Below are 21302 nucleotides of genomic sequence, written 5' to 3'. Positions count from 1 at the left end.
TGGCCATCCTAACTTGGAGTGTAGGATTTTGTCACTATAACGTGCTTCCCCTAAAATCTACGGTTTTTTTGTAGTAGTAACTACATAAACCCCAGAAATCCCTTGCACTAGGAGATCGCTGTAAATGCTAACATTTGATGAGCCTTCTCCACTAGTGTACGTATTTGTTTGATGCAGGACCATTTATAAAATTCTTTGGTATATATAGTCTTCTCTGCTCGGGCATCCCCCTTAATGGCTATACAAATAGGAAAATGACCTCCTATTTGTGAAACACAATAGAGGTCCTCTCTGGTTTTGTTCTCAGTCATGTTCAAAGGAACAGTCTGTGGAAAGCCCTTCCTCCCTACACCCTTCCCCTTCCTCTCTGTGCCAGAACCCAATAACTCATTTTTCTCAGTCAGTGGTTTTCACAGCTGGGTGACAAAGTCTCACTGGTCCTTGGCAAAATAAGAAGAAAAACAAAGCGTAGCTAGTTTTTTCTAAAGCTGGATTTCTTAGGTTTAAAGTGCTGTCCTTTCTTTGAAAGTAAGTTCTTCCTCTTTTGTTTTGACATTCAGATGCCATATTTAAAAATGAAATGATGGGAGTGGATGATGGAAATCACTGAAATAATAAAACCAAGGGTTGGCCATTATATACAGATTTCACTTAAAAATTTTTGTTCTGATCCATGAAATCAAAATGTCTGTGAGAACGACATCTCCAGCCATTGCTCCTTTGAAAGTACTTCTTATAAAATAAAATAAAATTTAATTTAATTTAATTTAAAAATTAAATTAAATTAAATTAAATTAAAAAATAAAATAAGTAAAATAAAATAAAATAAATAAAGTAAAATAATCTGTGATGAAAAACCAGTTTTTTTCGCTCCGATCAGTTGTGGAGCGATGTCTTTGTAAAAGATAATGAATAAGTTATTAGAAATGCTGCAGTAATATTAGATTGCTATAAAAGTTTCTATACCTGCTCAGTTTCTGGGTTAATCTTGCTGCAGATCGGCAAGGAGTCGGAGGACCAGCACAGGTCGGCAGAACACATTTTCAGTACACTAAATGTTTAATTTTCAGCATAACACTCTTTACAACACCAGGCCCTGCAAAGGTGTGATGGGTGAAGGGGTTCTACGGTCCAATCCATTCAGGAAACGCTCAGAGCCTTTCACCTGCTGATACGCGGAGTAATATTACAGTATTTCTTGAACTTATCTGGCCACAGAACTACCACTCCCTTCTTTGGTAGTTCATCTTTTTTTTTTTTTTTTCTTTTAAGGTTTTATGTTTAAGCAGTCTACACCTAACGTGGGGCTCGACTCACAACCCTGAGATCCAGAACCACGTGCTCCACCAACTGAGCCAGCCAGATGCCTCAAGTAACTTTCTAATGTCTTTCTCTGAACTCTGGCGTTCCATAGATCGCAGTTTGGGAAATGGCGCTCTGGAACATAGCATGTGCCTGTCACTTGGAGGAGACAACTCATGTCACCTTCCTCATGCTAACTTTCCATTTGGGGCTCCGAAACGAGCCGTACCGGAAACGTGTGGATGTTTTGGTGTGCCCACACTTCTTCCCATGACTGCACCTCATTAAGAAGCAAAATTAATCCAGTGTTTTCCACTCCCTGTGCCAACTGATATCACCTGTGAACCTTGCTTCACTTCTATTACTACACCTGCTGTTCCAGTGAAACTCCTGAGCCTTGATAACCTTTCCCCTTTCTCTTAGCCCAACCAGTTCCTTCCCGTAGCCATTTTCTCTCATGCTTTTCTGTTGGGCCCGTGAATTCCCCACTTGGTTATCAGGCGAAGCCATCTTTAGCCTTTAAATTCTTCCTTTACGCTGTTGCCAGAGTCTTTTTAAAAGTCCCAAATCCAAGCATGGCATGCCTCTGCTTCCAGTGCTTCCCTACCTTCTCGTTAGAGTCCTTTGACAAGGGACAAGAGCATCTGAGCCCCATGCCTCCCAACTCTGGACTATCTCCGCCTGCCATTGTGTGGTCAGAACCTGGGAGCCCTTCAGGTGAGTTTCACCGCAGGGTAGGATGGCAGCTAAAGGAGTAAGAGAGATGAAAAAAGGCTAGAGGAGCACAGGACATTTTGAGATCAGACTTCCCAAGGGGCTAGCAGCATCACCTCTGGGATACCCTGGGTTTCTGTCAAGGCAGACAGTTGTGGGGAGGAAGAGAGCAATGTATGGCTTCTAAAGTTCTTCCAAAGTTCTACCTTGGACAGAGGAGGTACTTGACAAGAAGGGACTACAAGAAGAAGAGTAGCTTCTTTGGAAAGGATGTAATGACCTCAGATCCACTGGGAGAAGGGAAGCCCTTCACTTCCAAAACTTCCAACTGTACACACAGCATAACTATTGTGCCGTCATAAAGCACGGTCGTAGGGGCCACAAAGCCACTGATAACTTTAAGGAAGTCCCCTCACGATGAACATCGAATCACCCAAACCCTTGCTTCCTGAACTATACAAAGATGGTTAGTTGAAACTAAGGTACAATCTGAGACAGTAGAAAACGAAATAAGATCGACTACCTCCCATCGAGATTTATTTCTACACCTTGATCCCATTAGAACTCCCACAGCACTCTGTACATCTCTGGGGCATGCATTACATTTCATCTTATATTTTAGCCGTTTGGGAAGTTTCCTCAGCTGATGAGCCTTTCCAGGTATGATCAGATGCCTGATTCATCTTGCAAATCTAAAGTGTAATGTATAATAATAGGTGTTTATTGAATAAATTAGTGCTATAAATTTCTGCGACTTCTCAATTTGAAACTTCCGTTCTCCACAGAATTCTATTTGAGATTCACCCCTGCTGCTCACGCAAACAAATGCAGTTGATAGATTCACTTGCAATGACCTGTTCATTGAAAATGAAGAAAAAGCAGATCTTGTATAATAAATTTATTCATTTTAGCGAGTCCAAAGAATCTAAAAGGCCTTCTTTTTCAGAAATGTAAGATGTTTTTGTTTTGGTTATCATTTTACTGCGTGTGTCTTGATTTTGTGTTCATGCATGGTCACTGTTACCAAGATATGAGTGTCTATGGACCTGGTGACTTAAAGTGGATCTGTAAATCTTCTAGCAAGTTTGCTAACAAGTTTGGATTGGAGTCATATCCATAGGAATGCCTAGAAGTGAGGATTCAAGAGAGAGCCCTAAATCAAGTTGAAGTCCCAGTGGAGCCAGATTGGTATTTGCTCCCAAATTATGAGCTACTTTTTCAAAAATGTATTTCTTTAAATTCCAGTTGGTTAACATACAGTGTAGCATTGGTTTCAGGAGTAGAACCCAGTGATTCATCGCTTACGTATAACACCCAGTGCTCAGCCCAGCAAGTGCCCTCCTTAATGCCCACCACCCATTTAGCCCATCCCCCCACGAACCTCCCCTCCAGCAACCCTCATTTTTTTCTCTGTATTTAAGAGCCTTTTATGGTTTGCTTCCCTCTCGCTTTTTATCTTATTTTTTCCTTCCCTTCCCCTAGGTTCATCTGTTTTGTTTCTTTTTTTTTTTAATTTTTTAACGTTTATTTATTTTTTCAGAGACAGAGACAGAGCATTAGCAGGGGAGGGGCAGAGACAGAAGGAGACACAGAATCTGAAGCAGGCTCCAGGCTCCGAGCTGTCAGCATAGAGCCCGACTTGGGGCTCAAACCCACGAACCGCGAGATCATGACTTAGGCCGAAGTTGGACGCCCAACTGACTGAGCCACCCAGGTGCCCCGCATCTGTTTTGTTTCTTAAAGAACATGCTACAAATAATAATATACAGTAAAACCTTGAATTGTGAGTAACTTGTTCTGTGAGCACTCTGCAAGACAAACATTTCTAACAAATTTTAACTTGATAAATGAGCGATTATTGCTATATGAGTAGTACATGATGCCGGGTGTCACATGATCACAATGTTTCTTGAAATTCGCTTTGATATACAAGTGCTTTAGATTACAAGCATGTTTCCCGAATGAATTATGCTCGCAAACCAAGGTTTTACTATATTACAATTAGAAACAGTAACTCTCATTTTGGAATATGTGCTCTATTTTCATCATAGATCTTGCCTACGACACATTGCAGACCTGTGGCCAGCCTGTGAACTTGCAGTAACAATATCCTCAAGGTCACTCCCAAGGCAGATAACATTACAACAAATTTCAATCTTCTGCACTTGGTACCTAGTCACAAGTGGCTTCTTCCTAGTGTTTAACTATAAATCTAACCCATTTAACCAAAGTCACTGTGTATTTTGTGGGTTGTCCCAATGAAGGAGATAAAATTGGGTGCCTTTCCCCATCTTCATGAGAGGAGGGTCCAACTATTTCATACATGGATAGAAAGTCATCGTAAAGCAAAGCAGATCTTTCTGGTTGTGTCAAAAATCACTAGGTGACTGGATAGTCATAGAAGTACAGGCCAAGATGGGGCGCCTGGGTGGCTCAGTCGGTCGAGCGTCTGACCTGGGCTCAGGGCATAATCTCACGGGGCGTGGGTTCGAGCCCCGCGTCGGGCTCTGTGCTGACAGCTCAGAGCCTGGAGCCTGCTTCCGATTCTGTGTCTCCCTCTCTCTCTGCCCCTTCCCCACTCATGCTCTGTCTCTCTCTGTCTCAGAAATAAATAAACATAAAAAAAAATTTAAAAAAGAAGTATAGGCCAAGAGCCTTGTTATCCTAGGAGAAAGGTCCTAGGAGAATTTTGAGAGCTTTGTGAAAATTGGTCTTACTTCTTAGCAGAAGAATTGGTCACCAGGAAGAAAGAAGACAGTGGAACCGGCCCTTGAGGTGGTGATCCTCTGGGTCCTTCCATGGCCAGATGGCACTTGGGGAGTGTGATAGTGAGCTGAGAACACTGATGGCCAAGAGCCCTACTACTCGGGGCTCAGGCCTATTTCTCCCAGGTGCCGTCATAAGAGAATGTAATTCCCAGACACTGCTTTGCCTTCAAAACCTGGGACATTCATATCAGCAGTATTTGCAATGGCTGAAAGGTGGAAGCAAACCAAGAACGTCCACTGATGGATGAAGGAAGAAACAAACTGTGGTGTATACGCATAATGGAATATTGCACAGCCATAAAAAAGGATGAGTTCTTGCCATTTGCAGCAACGTGGATGAACCTCGAGGGCATTATGCTAAGGAAAATAAGCCAGATACAAAAGGTCACGTATTATATGATTCCATTTATATGAAATAGCCAGAATAGGCAAATCCATAGAGACACAAAGTAGAATGGTGGTTGCCAGGAGTGGAGAAGCAAGAATTGTGGACGTAGTATTGACGTACTGAGTTTTAAGTTTTGCAGGTTGAAAAGAGTTCTGGAGACCAATGGTGGTAATGGTAGTGTGTCAAGGTGAGTGTACTTAATATCACCTAATTGCACAGTTAAAAATGGGTATGACAGTAAATTTTATGTTATGTGTATTTTACCGCCCCCCCCAAAAAAAGAAGAAAATTAAACCTGTTGCAAAAAGTGTTCTGTTCCAGCACCTGTGAGGGCAGCCACTGCAGAGAGGTCAGTTCCCACCCCCCAACCTGGGCCAGATCTTCACTAGAGCGGGTGGGAACTTTGCCACCCCATAACCCCAGTCTCTACCTTTCTCTAGAGCTGAAAGCCCGAAACTTACCCTCCAGTAACAGCAGTAAATTCATGAAGCCATCCATCTCCCCCCTCCCATGTCTAAATCCCTCCATGGGAAGTGCATGAGTGTAAGCACCATTTGATTGAATGTGATGTTTCTTAACATGGGTAAAAGAACAATCCTTTACACATCTGGTCATTTCAGCACGCCTGTCGGCACACGAGGTGAGTAATCAAGTAAGCGGTAAGATGCATTTAATGTGAAGCTCGAAAGAAAGGTCTGTGCTGCAAACATATGTGTGGGCTTCTGGTACAGGAAGTGGATGAACACACCCTGAGAAAAATGTAGACAGAACATGTGTCCTGGGAGGTTGTTAACTAGCAGAATGGAAATAGAGAGCGCCACCCAAGTCTTTCTAACCTGCCCCCATGGGATGACCAAATTAAGAACTTGATTAAATTCAGACACTTTGGGTTGCAATGAAGGAAGCTGAACCAACAAGGGAATTGCGTCGGAAATGTAGGGATTCCTGAAAACAATAGTGTGCAAAAAAGAAAAGTGAGAGAATACACAGCACCTGACTCTCTCCTGCTAGCCCTTCTATCTGCTTCTCTCTGTAAATTCACCGTATCCCACAGGAGGAGACATTGCTACAGCAGCTCCTGGGCCCCATCTCTCCTAGCTTCACCACCAGAGAAGGACTGAGTGTCTTCAAAAATTCGAGGAAAGGTCTGATGGATTGAACAGGGTCGTGAGATCACTCTGGCCAATCAGCTGAGGCAGGTACTGTGGCTTAGGCTGCATTGGAGCCCAGGGATAGAACACTCATCAGTTGTGATCAAAAGGAAGGGTCACCAAGGACAGGAAAGACATCACCAGAATCCCAAGATTTGAGTCAGAAAAAGATTTCCTAGAAAAGATAAGGTGACTGACAAAACCAAGTGCCGACTGTACAACATGCAGATTCTTGAGGCTGAAGCCTGTTTATAGAAGGTACAGTGGAGAAAGGAGGTAGTGAGGCCAGTCACATCCCCTCTCCCTCAGGTTTTGAAGACAGATCACATCTCGGTAACTACGGGACTCCTGCTGGGCTGTGGCTTCTGCTGCTGAAACCCTAACGGAGTTCACTCAGGGAAAGCCGAAGCATTCCATTGGGTCTCAAAGCACCCCACAACGATCAGTGTATACCGCCAGATGCCCACCCCCTAGTCAGCTCTCAGCACCTCCTCCCTCTTGCACCACAAGAAGGAGCCTAATCTTCCCAGTCCCCATCTCCATGAAGGCTACTTAATGAGAGGCAAGGGTCCGTAGGTCCACACAATCCTAACCTTGCCTCATCAGACACTGGGGATTCCATCCCACCGGCCCCCTGGTTTTCTTGTTCTTCCTAGAGCAAAACATAGCAGCACCAGAAATTAAGACATTTTTCCAAGCAGTCATCTCTAAGAATGGAGCACAAGTTTCCATCTTCGGTTTTCTTATCTCTCTACTTGCAGCACGGAAATATCGCCTACCCTTGCTCTCAGGGGCTCGTCTGCTTGGACACGATAACCACAAACAGAACTGCAAAGTCCACTGTTGATTACCTATGGCCCACACTGATCCACAAAATAGGCCCAATGGGGGTTATCACAACCAGTTAGATGACTGACTGTTAACCCTCAGCAGAAGGACTGAACAGGTCTGACCACACCAACCAGTGACTGATGATCACTGTTTACCCAGAACTTTAGTAGACGCATCTAACTACACCAACCTCTGGTAAATACAATGGTAAACAATACCATTGGTAATACCATTTACCGATACCTCTGGTAAACAATGTTGACGCTCTGTGAAGAGCTTTTTGTTCCTCTTTCTTTTAGAATTAGAGCTCCTGCCCCTTTTTGAGGTTGGAATTTGTTCCAATTGGCAGCAATCGTTGCTTTTCACACTCCCTTTGCCACTGTCTGGTTACAATCACGAGAGGGGTCCTTTGCTGCTCACGCTACACTTTGTCCCCATCATTGCTAATTTGAAAATTCGGAAGAATCCGTTCATCTCCAACGGAGGTATCGGGCCGTTCTTGCTTTCTCTGCCCCACGACCCAGCATTTGCTACCTCCCAAGTTACCCTCGTTCCACTTGGTATTAGAGAATGTAAAGACATCCTCGTGCTTGGGCTGGATGTTTATCCTTTCACAGGATTAATAGTGACCAGCAGAAGGAAAGCAGCGGCAGTCTGGACTATTCCAGCCACAGGACGGGAGACTGTTCACCATATGCATTTATGCTGATGCTTTCGCTTTATCTTTCACTCACTTATCTTCTTCTAAATCTAGATCTTCTGAATCAAATGTCACCAACTTCTGCATGTCATAATATATATTGCCCCACCAAACTGAGCTTCAATTACAGAGCGGCCCCCAAATTTTCAAGCATAATCATTCTCCTGCTAACTTCTGGCCATCAATTGCCATCAAGCCAGATTATGTGATTCCACACTCTTTACCCATTTACACATCTATCCACTAATGCCCCAACCAGTTCAGGTCAGGCTCACCTCTTATTAAACCTATTTTCAAATGTCATTTAAAAAAAAAAAAAAAAGTTTATTTGTTTTGGGAGAGAGAGCGAGAGAGAGGGAAGAGAGAATCCTAAGTAGGCTCCACACTGTCAGTGCAGAGCCCAATGTGGGACTCGAACTCATGAACTGTGAGACTGTGACCTGAGCTGAATTCAAGAGTCAGTTTCTTAACTGACTGAGCCACCCAGGGGCTCCAAACCTATTTTCAAATGTCTTACACTGCAGCTTACTCTACCATGATAGTTATGTGACCTGTTCTGGCACTTATTTAATAGAACACACTTCCAGAAATGGATATGCTGGTAAAGTTTATTTACATTACATTCTATCATGTCAGTCACATTTAAGTCCTGGAGATTTGTATTTACATATAGCATAGAGTACATTCCTGGCAGAATTCTTTTTGTCTTAGCAAAACAAAAACAAAAGCAAAGAAACAAACAAAAAACCCCAACAAAACAAGATGCAATTGATCTGACAGTTGGGTAGCTTAGTGAGCATCATGCTTCTTTGGGGGTGTCATCTGGGATTTTAGAATGAACCGTATCCAAAGGCTGCCAGTGGCAACTCATGAGAGAGTCATAGAGTTCCTCACTTTTCACCATAAACTCCTTGTTCAGTTCTTCAATATTCAAATGAAGATCTGGATCTGCAGAAGCCAATAACGCATATGGAAAAAAAAAAAAAGTGTTACAGGACACATATTAGAAATGGCTTGAAATGAGAGTTTCATAAAAACATCAGCAGGAAAACATTGCAGACGTTTCACGTTAGAGTTTTTAAACTGCGCGTTTCCTTTCAAGAAGATTTGAAAATACAAATGGGAGCTGGGAAAGTAGCATGACCAGGCTCAACCAGCGTCCCCGTGGTGGAAGAGATGGAGAAAATGGACGGATAAAGAGATGTTTTGGAGATGGATGGACAGTATTTGGAAATGGGTTCAATTTGGGGCAAAAGAGAAAGGGAGGGTCAAGGATGAGCCCTAAGTTTCCAGCACGAGCACCTGGGTGGACAGGACACCAGTGAGCCAGGACTAAATCCGCAGAACGGGGCTTTGAAACAATAAACATGTTGCTTTATTTGCTTAATTAACAGATTGACGTAAGTGAATAAATTGTTTATAGCAGCCCATTCAGAAACAGAGGGGGGCACAGGCTTCCTTCTCTGAAACCTGGAACCCTATGGTGAGGTGGTGTTAAGTTACCATGAAAGCGTCAGACCTCGATATTCATTCCAACTTGTAAGGTTTCCAAGGTGCTGAATGCCATCCGTTTTTTCCTCTCCTTGTACTGAATGTAATTGAAGCAGCCCTTGCTGTGTTCCTCTGTAATGTTTGCAAGCCTTAGCTCACTCAGGACCATAATTTTTACTTCCTAATACTCATAAGGGACCACACTATTCATTTGTATTTGTATGCCTGTCCTGGACTAAATATTTGTGCCCCCTAAAATTCATTGAGACACTTACTTCCAATGCGATGGCATTTTGGAGACGAGGCCTTTGGGAGACAATCAGGGTTGGATGAGGTCATAAGGGTTGGGCCCTAGTCTGATGGGATTAGTGCCCTTATAAGAAAGGACACCAGTGATGGTGTTCTATGTTTCCCCCACCATATGAGGACATAATGAGAAGGAAGGTGGCCGTCTGCAAGCCAGGAAGAGAGCCCTCACCAGGCACTGAAGCAGCCAGTGCCTTGATATTGGACTTCTCAGTGTCCAGAACTATGAAAAATAAATTTGTTATTCAAGCCACCCTGTCTGTGGTATTTTGTTACAGCAGCCTGAGCTGACTAACATCCTTCTGTGCTTATTTTAGAACCAAGATTATCAACCGTCATCATAGGCCTAAAGCATCATATAAGTTTCATGAGCTACTTCCCACTTTTCTTCCCTGGAGTCATTCGTGACTGTGTTGTCTGATTTTTATTGTTTAGAGCTTCCCCTCCCTTTTTATCTTTCCTTTGAGAGCATCTGGTCATAAAATTAGATTTTTTTTTTTTTCTGAGCTTTCTGAAATTCTCTTTCTTAAGGTCATGCCCCAGGGTTCTTTCCTTCACCGTTATGGGCAGGTATTTGTGAAAAGGCTCCTGACTTAGGTTCCTGGTCACAGGAAAGGGGTCAGGACCACATCCATATAAGTACTGCCTGTCCTCTAACTTGTGGCCTAGAAACAGACACAGTGTGGTCAGCTATGAACCCCAGATTAACGATTTAGGCCCTTCCAGTGACATTGACCCTAGTGGTAGAAGAAGCCCATAAAAGACAAACGAATACATCTTCCCTAAGCCTGGTGGACCTCTAGACCAAGCTAATCCAGCAGCCCCTATCCACATGTGGTTATTCAGCACTGGAAATGAGGTTAGTCCTTATCAGAGAGGTGATGTAAATATGCACTGCATTGCAAAAACTTGGTATACGCTTTTTAAATTCCTGGGGTGCCTGGGTGGCTCAGTCGGTCGAGCATCTGACTTTGGCTCAGGTCATAATCTCACAGTCCGTGAGTTCGAGCCCTGCATCAGGCTCTGTGCCGACAGAAATATTTCAAGCATTGAAATTAATTTCATCTGTTCCTTTTTAGTTTTTAGTTTTTTTTTTTTTTTTTTAATTTGGCTACTAGAAAATTTAAAACTCTCTATGTGGTTGGATTTGTGTTTAAATCACATTTGCCCTGGACAGAACTCCCCCCCGCTCTATGAAGAGCTTATACTAACCACCAAAATTGCTATTACCTGCCAGATGAAGTTAAGACACTTAAAAACAGTTTAGAGCTATTGTCACACTTTGTAGGAGGTTCGTTTTCACATCCCATTCCACAGATGGGGCACTGATGTCCTAGAGGGGAATTTGCCTGGAATTACAGAGCTTGTCAGGGTGATTTGAACCCAGGCGGTCTGCATCCAGAAAGCACACTTATTGTGGGTCTTTCTCTGTAATTTTTATACCGTCCGCAGGACTGGAGAAGGCAGGGAGAATGGACTCAGGCTTTAACCAGAATGAAATTCCCCTGAGAGATGGAATGCGTACCTTTTCTTCACATTTCAATCAAATGTATTTGGATAAAAGTAGAACTCCCCATAGCATTTAAAGATTTCTTTTAAACATCAGTTTCATTTCATTTGAACACTGAGCACCTGTTGACTTGCTGACTTTGTATTAGTCACTGGGACTACAAAGACAGCTGTTCTCACCTTTGATGCAGTCACGAGGCAGTGGGGGGGGGGGGGTTTGGTCTGCTGGGGGTCCCCTGGGGGTGGAGGAAACCACCAGATGGCCATGTGATAACACAGGCAGGTGGTAAGAAACTGGCAAAGGTGTTCTCTCTGAGAGTCTCTTCTATTTTTCTTGCCTGTAACTTAAGTAAAACAAGCCACACATTTTCTCCCCTTCCTCGATTAATAATAGGGTCCTGCTCTGGGCATTTCGTGCCCATGCACTTTCTTTCTTTCAAAATAGATCAGGAACTACAAGCAGCACTGCCTAACCCTACAGACTGGGCCTGTGAGGTCCCCCAGGAAACAATAACCCTGAGGGAAGTTAGGAAGCCAAAGTCACAGTGATCACCTCCTACTTCTCCCCTTAAAAATCAAAATTAAAGCATTACTAATCCCAAAGTTTAAATTTATGGAGGAAACTGATCTTAAAAACAATTTATTGTCTTTTTATTGTTTGGAAATGTCCCTATTTCCTAGTCCTTCAGAAAGACCCAAACAGGTGGCTTAGCTCAAGCTTCCCACAAAAACAATTTCCAAAAACCAGATGAACTGCTGAAGAAAATGGCTTACGCAACCTACGTAGGAATTTTCCAGTAGAATCTCTCAGTTTCGAGCCAGTTGAGTAATGAGTAACCTTGGGAATGGATTAGTTTTGTTTTCAACCATGGCAACACAGGGTTTACGTTACCTTCCAGTGGGTTTTCATCTTGCTTTTCTGCCAGAGCCGTGCTTTCCTACAAGGAAATCAGTATGTTAAGAAAAAAAATAAAGATTTACTATCAACACATGCTTTTAAAGAAAACACTCTCTGTCAAAAATAATATCTAAGACACTGAACTCCCTTTAGATCAAATTTGTTTTGAATTTTGATTTGAAGAATCTTTAAGTAATAATGACCACAGTTATGAAATAGGTAATCTGAGTCAACAGATGAAAAGTCACAAAGGAGGAGCATGCCTAACCAAGGCCTCTGGCCTCCCTGAAGCTTCTGGAACTAACTGGCATCCTAGGGCCTGGGCTAGGAACTAGACACCAGGGACCCTGGCATCCAGACTCCACAGTCCCTGCACTAAATGCCCAACTCTCTGTCTGGACCTCTGCCCCTATTTCCAGATGACGACTTGTAAAATCTTCACGAGCACATTCTCCCTAGAGCCTTCTAATCACATCCGGACCCCACAGCTCAGCTAAGGACCAGGACAATAGGTGCTTAAGCAGATAACAGAGACTATAGAAGAGCTAACCAGTCAATGAGAGAAGTGAATTCGAGAAGCACTCCCCAAATAAATCTTGTTTGGTTAACCCAGACCCTATTGGCTCTCCTGGGACAGGCTAAGTTTCTATGACTCCTCTCCATAGGCACCTGCTGGGAAGTGTTTCTGTTAAACATGTACAGCTGTTCCGAGGAACCAAGCCATCCAGGAATAGCCCAGGTAGCTCTTGGGACCCAATGAACTTCATGAAGCCTCCCTTGCTAAGAAGAACAAGTTTATACTGAAAACCAAAGAGCCACTGTCTCTTCTTTTCAATCTGTCAGAAAGCATCCCTCCCTTTCACTCTGAAATAGGTCCTGGTTTGGAAAATAAATTATGTAGTTACCATAAGTTTAATCTCACCATTGGTGTATTTTTTCCTGTTTAGAAACAGCTAAGACAGCCAGAATCTGGGCTTAAAGGAGGCCTTTCTCATAACACAATGCCCGAGTAACCTCACATTTCCTCCTTTGCAATGTGTGCTCAGGTAACTGTGGATCTCACCTGACCAGGATGCAGGGAGCAGGTGCTCTATGGAGACAGAGCATTCTCTCTGGTGTGAGGGTCACCTGGGCAGTACCTGCTGTTCTTGAAGAAGGGCACATCTACTAAATTTCGCTAGTGGTTTTGCTAATGTTCTGCTAGCAGAGTGCTAACTCTGCTGGTGAGAGTGTGGGACCATTGTGCTGAAGGAGCCCAAAGACCTGAGAATCATTTTGAACACATCCACTCCCTCTGATCTAAAGACACAATGTCAAAACGCACAGGGCTCTTGGGAGGCTAACCTCTTATCCTGGAGACACAAGCGTTAAGAACACCAGCGTGCCCCAGAGGGGGAAATGGACAATAGAGCTGGGACATCTGGCAGAGGTCATCCTTTCTTAGGCAAGAATAAAGCGAGGGCACTCGGGAGTAAAAGAGGCCCACGGCAAAGCCTCACCGTTGTGAATACTGCTGAACAGCTTCATAACTGGGGACTCCCGCCAGGAAAGCAGGCAGGTGGCACAAGTGTGCTAACCACAGCCACGAAAGTGGATAGATTTCTAATTCTTGACACCGTGTGTTAAGAAAGGAAGGAAGGAGGGAAGAAAGAAAGAAAGAAAGAAAGAGAAAGAAAGAAGGAAGGAAAGAAAAGGATAGAAAGAAGGAAAGAAGAAAGAAAAGGAAGAAAGAAAGAAAGGACAAAAAGGAAAGAAAGAAAGAAAGAAAGAAAGAAAGAAAAGAAAGAAGAAAAGGAAAGAAAGAAAGAAGGAAAGAAAAGAAAGAAAGAAAAAAAAGAAGGAAATAAAAGGATAGAAAGAAAAGAAAGAAAAAAGAAAGAAGGAAAGAAAGAAGAAAAGGAAAGAAAGAAGAAAAGAAAGAAAGAAGGAAAGAAAAGGAAAGAAAGAAAGGAAAGAAGAAAAGAAAGAAAGGAAAGAAAGAAGGAAAGAAAGAAGGAAGGAAAAGGGTAGAAGGAAAGAAGGAAAGGAAGAAAGAAGGAAAGAAGGAAAGAAGGAAAGAAGAAGGAAAGAAGGAAAGAAGAAGAAGGAAAGAAAGAAAGAAACTGCATGTTACGGTAATAATTTGACAGGAGAGTGGGATGAAAATCCCAGCAGGTATCAACAAAAACGAGAAGAAAGAGGCAGGGGACAAGGAGACAAAAAATGGTTAATTTCTTTTAAAAATTTTATTTATTTATGGGGCACCTGGGTGGCTCAGTGGGTTAAGCATCTGACTCTTGATTTCAGCTTGGGTCATGATCTCAGGGTTCGGGGATTTGAGCCCCGGGTCGAGCTCTGTGCTAACAGCACAGCACCTACCTGGAATTCTCTCTGTCCCTCTCTCTCTGAGGGACACCTGATTTCTGCTCTCAAAATAAATAAATAGCTCTTCTTCTCTTCTGCTCACCTGATTTCTGTCTCTCAAAATAAATAAATAAACATTAAAAACGTTTTTATTTATTTATGTTTCTTTGTTTCTTTGGTGGTGTTGTTTCTTACTGTCTTTTCTTTCTTTGGTGTTAATTTTGTTTTCTCGTGTGTGGGCAGAAATCAAGAAATACTTTCATTTTTGAAGTTGATAATGCAGTCAAACCTATACTTCTCTATTTAAAGATAAGGGTAACCACAGGAAGACACATAGACTATCTCCCAAACTAGTGAAAAAGAGAAGGGGTAGAAGAAAAAAATGTGCTAAAACCTCAGGTAATATAGCAAAATTTTCTTTTTTAAGTGATGCAACATCAAACATCTGCTAACAGGGTAAAACCCGATCTGGGTTTAAAAAGAAAAAAAAAACCAAGAAATATAACAAGATATTTTATATAAAAGAAGGCACGCCTAAAACATACTTGAAAAATTGAAAATGAAAGTTTGGGAAAAAAAAAAAAAAAGGAAAAGAAAAAAAGAAGATACCAAGCAAATGTAAGTTCTAAAAACTGAGGGTTGAAATATTAAATCCAACTCTGGGTTTAAGGTACAGGCCATCCCATGAGGAACACTAGGAAGCAAACTGGAGAGAACACTAACACTTTGCTCAGTGCTAATTTCCATAATAGGCAAGCATCTGCACAGTCAGATAAAAGGGGGTATAACTAACAGAAAGAGAGGTAGACAAAGAACATCGATGAGGTCACAGAACGCAGGTATCATCAGGCAACGCCTTAAAAGGTATTTGCCCTCAATGATAAGCAAACGCCTTCCACACCTGTCACGTTGGTAAATTGCACACGGAGAGGCAAGCACACGCACAACAGCAATGAGAAGTGTAAACGTAGACAGGCTTTTTGGTGAGTAATTCGCGATCCGAAATTTTCAATGTTACATCCTTTAATCCCGACCTTCTACTTCCGGCAATCTATTCTTAGGCAAAGAACACTCTGACAAATGCTTGGAGATCAGTAAACGTTTGTTGAAGTGCTAAGAACATTTAAAATGTTAGCCCCCAAGGGATGAGCTAATATCACAGCTCGTCCAAATGGGCAACTTTTAAAGAAAGCTCTTTCAAAGGGGGTACGTCTCGGGGAGGCGGGGTGGCTCAGTTGGTTAAATGTCTGAGTCTTGACTTCCACTCACGTCACAATCTCATGGTTCTTGAGTTCGAGACCCCCACCGGGCTCTGTGCTATCAGTGCGCCTCTGTCCCTCTCTCTCTGTTCCTCCCCTGCTTGCGCGCATTTGTGCGCTTGTGCGTGTGCGCGCTCTCTCTCTCTCAAAAATAAACATTAAAAAAAAAAAAAAAATTAAAGGGGAACATCTGCTAATGCCACCTGTCAGCAGAAGCAAGCAAGGAGTAAACCAGTATGTACTACACAAGTTCATTCTTGTTCAATTCTCCGCAAACAGAAATAAAGCCCAATCACCCTGATTTAGCAAGAGTAGAAGGGAAAAATCTAGAGGACATGGGTGTCCTTGAACAGGGGTTTCTTCTAACTGGGGAGGAAATGGGGAAGAGGAAAGGGACAAGGACGGGGGAAGCTTTCTCTTATTCTAACACAGAAATCTGTGCAATTTCAGAAATAGCTCGCATTAGTAACCAAAACATTAGAACAGTTCTTTTTAATTTTTTAAAAATGCTTATTTAATCTTGAGAGAGAGAGAGAGAGAGAGAGGCAGAGTATGAGTGGGGAAAGGGGGGAGGGAGAGAGAGAGAGAGAGAGAGAGAGAGAGAGAAAGAGAGAGAGAGAGAATGAATCTGAAGCAGGCCCCAGGCACGGGGCTGTCAGCACAGAGCCCCTAATTCACGAGCTGTGAGACCATGACCTGAACCGAAGTCAGGCCTTTAACCGACTGAGCCACACAGATGCCCCTGGAACAGCTCTTAAAAGTATGTTCATGTTTTCTGCTATTACAAAACAAAAAACTACCTCTAGTCCTATTTTAAGTGCTTAAGAGTAAAATCAAGGGGCACCTGGGTGGCTCAGTGAGTTAAGCCTCTGACTTCGGCTCAGCTCATGGTCTCACAGTTCATGAGTTCGAGCCCCACGTCCGGCTCTGTGCCCACAGCTCAGAGCCTGGACCCTGCTTCGGATTCTGTGTCTCCCTCTCTCTCTGCCCCTCCCCCAACTCACACTCTGTTTCTCTTCTCTCTCTCTCTCAAAAATAAACATTTTTTTTTCTAAAAAGAGTAAAATCAAATGAGTGGTAATCTAAAATTTAGCAGTAAGAATTTAAGCACGGACTTCATCAGCCTATAATTTTGTTTTTGGAAGACAGTGATGACTTAAATTGTGGGCAAATCATCAGCTTTTCCTCCCTGGCATTGAAATGGGGAGCAAAAGCCATGGCTGTGGGAATTTGAATGAGAGCATCCGGAGGTGTGAAGGTAGGAAAAAGATACCTCCATGCTGGGCTCACGGACGACACAGGATTCATTTCAGGGAGGGGTACCTTAGGTGTGACCAGACTTGCAGCTGGGCGTCCGGAGGTCTCACGCACAGAAAGGTTGTGTCCATCTCTCTCTGCTGCACAGCCGTAGTCATAGCCAGAGAGGGAGTAACCGCTGTGCTGCTGCTCAAACCAGCTGCCCGATTGGTAACCCAGGCAGGGCTGGAACACGGGCTTCCCCCTAATGAGTGGAGGGGAGACAAGAATGACATCACCAAGCAAGGTAGAATCACTCAAAACTCTTTCTTCTTTCCCAGGAGGCTGTGGTAAAGATGATTTCTGCGTTAACTGTTTAAGGACACCAATTTCCAAAGCGATGGTTTGGAAATTGCCAAAAAGCACGGAAGAAACAGAGCATGGACGCCCTTCATTTTCACTGGGAGTAGGACAGACCAGCTCACCTTTGCCAGTGCCAGTAATAAGTACTTGGTTGAGCTATGCCACAGCCTGCAAAACTCTCCTGCCCAGCCATTTATCCAGAAACTTCGCAAAAAGAGACCAGGTATCCACAGTTTTTATTCGGGAAGCAATAACTCCAGCTCTGGGGGCTAAAGCCTCTCACCCAGCAAATCTCTCTCTCCACTGCCAGAGAGAGCAATTAACATAGAAGCAGTTCCTGCTGGGTGATGAATTGCTTGACTTTTGTTACAATGGGGTTAAGGCATGGGTGGGGTAGGAGTCTATAGGGGTCACCTGGGGGGACCTTCTGCACGCTAGCAGCTGGCTCTAAGCTTGCCAGCGGCCTCTCCCAGCTCCAGGCCCAGGGGAAGGCAGCCGAAAGCCAGCGGGGGCACAGAGGAGTGCGTGTTGAGCAACTGTGAAACCCACTGAAGTCTCCATCCCACCCTCTACAATTATTGAGTCATTTGTAACAACGAAAACCGTAAAAGAAGTACCGCACGTTGATGTGTCCCTCCTCAGTTCACTTATCTGCTAACTATTGGAAGCAGCAATTAGTGGACTTTTTTTTTTTTAATAGCTCTTGCAGGTTGAAATCATTACCCCGACCAACCAGTGGAAAGAAGTCCTAGAAGGAACACACACACACGCGCGTGCGCGCGCGCGCACACACACACACACACACACACACACACACACACACACACACACACACTAACCTACCCTCTTAATGTGGGTACAGGAAAACATTTTATTTTTTTTTTATTTTTTATTTTTGGTGAGATCTGATTTATTCATACATTGCATACATTCACTTGCCAAACATTGACTGAACATTTCTTTTATATGAGAAACAAGGATCAAATAGAGTAGAAAGTATATAGGATCCAGGAGTCAGAAGGCCAAGGTTCAAATCCTGACTCTACCTCTTCATAACTGTGATTATGGCAGAAACAAATATCCCTAATGAGTCATGGTTCTTCCATGATTTTTAAGGTGAGGATAATAGAATCTTCTCTGCCTGCCTTTAAGGATTATGGTAAAGCTCTAAAGAATTCTGTAAATTATAGCTTTCCAAATAAATGTCAAATGTATTTCTTATGTGCATGAAACTACTTCATATGGAGGATTTAAAAAAAAATCACCATTCTTTTTACTATACTTTGGTTTACAGGAAAACATTTTAAAGAAATAATACTGTGGCTCAAAATTATTTAAAAACACCAAATACAGCATGCCTTCCCAAATTTCAACGTGCATATGAATCACCTCAGCACGTTGTTTAAAACGTAGGTTCTGATTCCATAGGTTTGGATTAGAGCCTCACTCAGATTCCGCCTAAGTAGCCAGCCTACACAGTGTCCAAATGTGAGAAGGTAACTTTTGAGTCCAAATAGGGGCACTTCGGGTCTGGCCATTTCCCTGCAGCTTGTTAATAAGTGCTTGATGTAGTCTATATTTGCCGGTGTTGTAAAGAATAATAATCATGAATTCAAATCATTCAGTTATTCATCCATTATTTACTGAACAGCTACTTGTGCAAAGCAGGGTGATAGAGTGGGGCCTACACTCCAGATGTCCCCATGCTTCCTGGGAGAGGTTACTGATTAGCAGCTCTGCCTCACCTTGCTGGGTGCCAGCCACTATTCAGTTTCCTTTTCTTCCTTAATAACAAATCTCAGGGGCACCTGGGGGGCTCAGTCAGTTAAGCGTCCGACTTCGGCTCAGGTCATGGTCTCATGGTTTGTGGGTTCGAGCCCCGCATCAAACTCTGTGCTGAGTGCTTACAGCCTGGAGCCTGCTTCGGATTCTGTGTCTCCCTGTCTCTCAAAAATGAATAAACGTTAAATAAAAATTTAGGGGGGGAAATAACAGCACCCTGATTTTATTTGGGGGCAGAGATAGGCCTCACTAAAAGACATTTCCTAGTTCCCCAAGTGCAGGTAGATGTGGCCGAGCGGCCAAAGTCTGGCTAATAAGATGTAAATAGGACTATTATAAGAGGATTGAGGACAGCTGTGTGGGCCAAGGGTGTTTGCTTAACTGGAAGGAGGCCTGTGGTACTCCACCCTTTCTCCGGACCTAGGGCTAGGATTAGAGATATGATGGCTGGAACCCAAACGCTGCACCTATTTTGGCCTATGAGGTGACATCAAAGGGGAAGCCATACACCGGAATATAGGATCTGAAAGAGAGAATGTGTCTGCGTGCCTGATGACTCCTTGTACCAGCACTAGATTGACTCCCTCCAGATTTCTTTTACTTACGAGATAAATGTCTTGTTTCAGCCACGGCTGATTTAGGTTACTGTATGAGGTTAAACACAATTCCTAACTGCTAGAGCAGCTTAGCCTTCAAATAAAACCTATCAGTTGAGGATTCTTTTTGTAAAACTTTCATCAGTGTTTTGTTCCTTTTCTTTAGAGCTGGATTTTGTAAAAGGAAAATCAGAATGTTGCCTATAAATGGGTGAGAGATAAAGCCATCGCTGGAAAAGAAAGCAGAAGTTAGACGTTTATAATAAGGTGGTTACAGAGGCTGGGGAAGGAAGTTAATGTCGCGTGTCTGAATCCCCCAGCAGCGTGGCAGGAGCTGGGGACAGAGGACCAGGAGCAAAGCTCCAGAGAAGATGGACACTCAGGGGCTTTGTTGATGACAGCGACAAGGAAGGGTTCACAAATGCTGTTTTGCTCTTTAAAAGCCCCAAAGGCCAACTCCTCATATTTCACCTGTCTTATTCTCTTGAAGCAGTTGAAGCAAATTTATACCAGGACAGACAATTGGCCAGTGTCCAGGGGGAAGTAGCCCACTCTCAGCTTCTACGTGCAAAGGAGACAAAAAGTCCTCTGGGAATATGCACATGTACCTCTGTAGTCCTAAAAGTTAAGACTTGCTACCTGCCACAGTGAGAAAGTGGGGTGGTGGGGAGGGGTAATTGAGCAAAAATATGAGACTCTCATATTTCTAACATGGCTGATTTTTCTCTGCTGTATCCTGCTTTTTAGCACAGCATATCCACCTTACTACCCACCCCCCCCCACCAAAAAAACTGTTTTTTCTTCAGCAAACCAAACAAAGCCAGGCACTCCATAAATATTTGTTGAATGAATGAATAAATCAACACACAGCTCAAGTGTAAAAAGCTTTTTGATCAATAATTTAAAAGCAAAACTAAAAAAAAAAATCCTGTTGTGCTCTGGTGTTAATGAACTCTTAACAGTTGGTTGTTTCTTGGCAACTGCAGTTTTCACAAGAAGAGGATTAAATGGTTTTTTGCATCCTGTGTTTGGAAAGAGACCAGGAGGTTTGCAGGAAGTATGCTCAGCTCGAATCTAGTTGAACAAGTTTGTAATTTTGTATTGTTTTTCTTTAGACAGTGAAAAACTGTTTTCTTTCTTCTTTGTTAAAGAGAAAGTTTGAGCCCAAGGAAATGTAAAAAGTAGCAGCATTATAGGTCTACTGTCCCTTAGCTGGGTGGTTTTGAGTTACTTTTCTAGACCTATTTCACATTTATAACCTCAGACTGGATTAGTGCATTAAAACAATTTTTTTTTAATGTTTATTTTTGACAGAGAGAGAGAGACAGAGCATGAGCAGGGGAGGGGCAGAGAGAGAGCGAGACACAGGATCCAAAGCAGGCTCCAGGCTCCGAGCTGTTAGCACAGGGCCCGAAGCGGGGTTCGAACCCACAGACTACGAGATCATGACCTGAGACGGTCGGAAGCTCAACTGCTCAACTGAGCCACCAAGGCGCCCCAGGATTAGTGCATTTTAACTTTAGAGGCACTAATCCTTTTGAAAATGTAATGAAATTTTATCAATGCTCTCCTTCAAAAATGTACAGAAACAATTGTGCATCTAATTTCAAGGGCTGGAGAGCCCTCAGAACTTATCCATAAACTGCCCTAGAGTGGGATCACCTG

At 43.1% G+C, this 21302-nt stretch overlaps 1 protein-coding gene across 1 annotated transcript; it reads right to left on the bottom strand.

The window, feature by feature from the left end:
- Nucleotides 1-8486: 8486 nt before the first annotated feature.
- Nucleotides 8487-17452, bottom strand: CB2H6orf52 (chromosome B2 C6orf52 homolog). Its single transcript, XM_042940352.1, has 4 exons — nucleotides 17382-17452; nucleotides 16984-17161; nucleotides 12053-12098; nucleotides 8487-8802 (listed from the first exon to the last, which is right to left on the bottom strand). Exons 1-4 carry the CDS (start codon nucleotides 17450-17452, stop codon nucleotides 8654-8656), a joined length of 444 nt encoding a protein of 147 aa, XP_042796286.1. The 3' UTR covers nucleotides 8487-8653.
- Between the last annotated feature and the right edge of the window lie 3850 nt (nucleotides 17453-21302).

Source organism: Panthera leo, chromosome B2 (assembly GCF_018350215.1).
Source record: "Panthera leo isolate Ple1 chromosome B2, P.leo_Ple1_pat1.1, whole genome shotgun sequence".
NCBI lineage: Eukaryota > Metazoa > Chordata > Mammalia > Carnivora > Felidae > Panthera > Panthera leo.
The sequence above is the reverse complement of the archived record's forward strand: the minus strand, read 5'-3'. Positions and strand labels throughout refer to the sequence as shown.

Coding starts and splice junctions, on each gene's coding strand:
- CB2H6orf52 (XM_042940352.1), bottom strand. CDS start 17,452: ATGGCTGGGCAGGAGAGTTTTGCAGGCTGTGGCATAGCTCAACCAAGT. Junction 17,162..17,381: donor TATTACTGGCACTGGCAAAG/GTGAGCTGGTCT, acceptor TCCACTCATTAG/GGGGAAGCCCGTGTTCCAGC. Junction 12,099..16,983: donor CAAGTCTGGTCACACCTAAG/GTACCCCTCCCT, acceptor ATTTCCTTGTAG/GAAAGCACGGCTCTGGCAGA.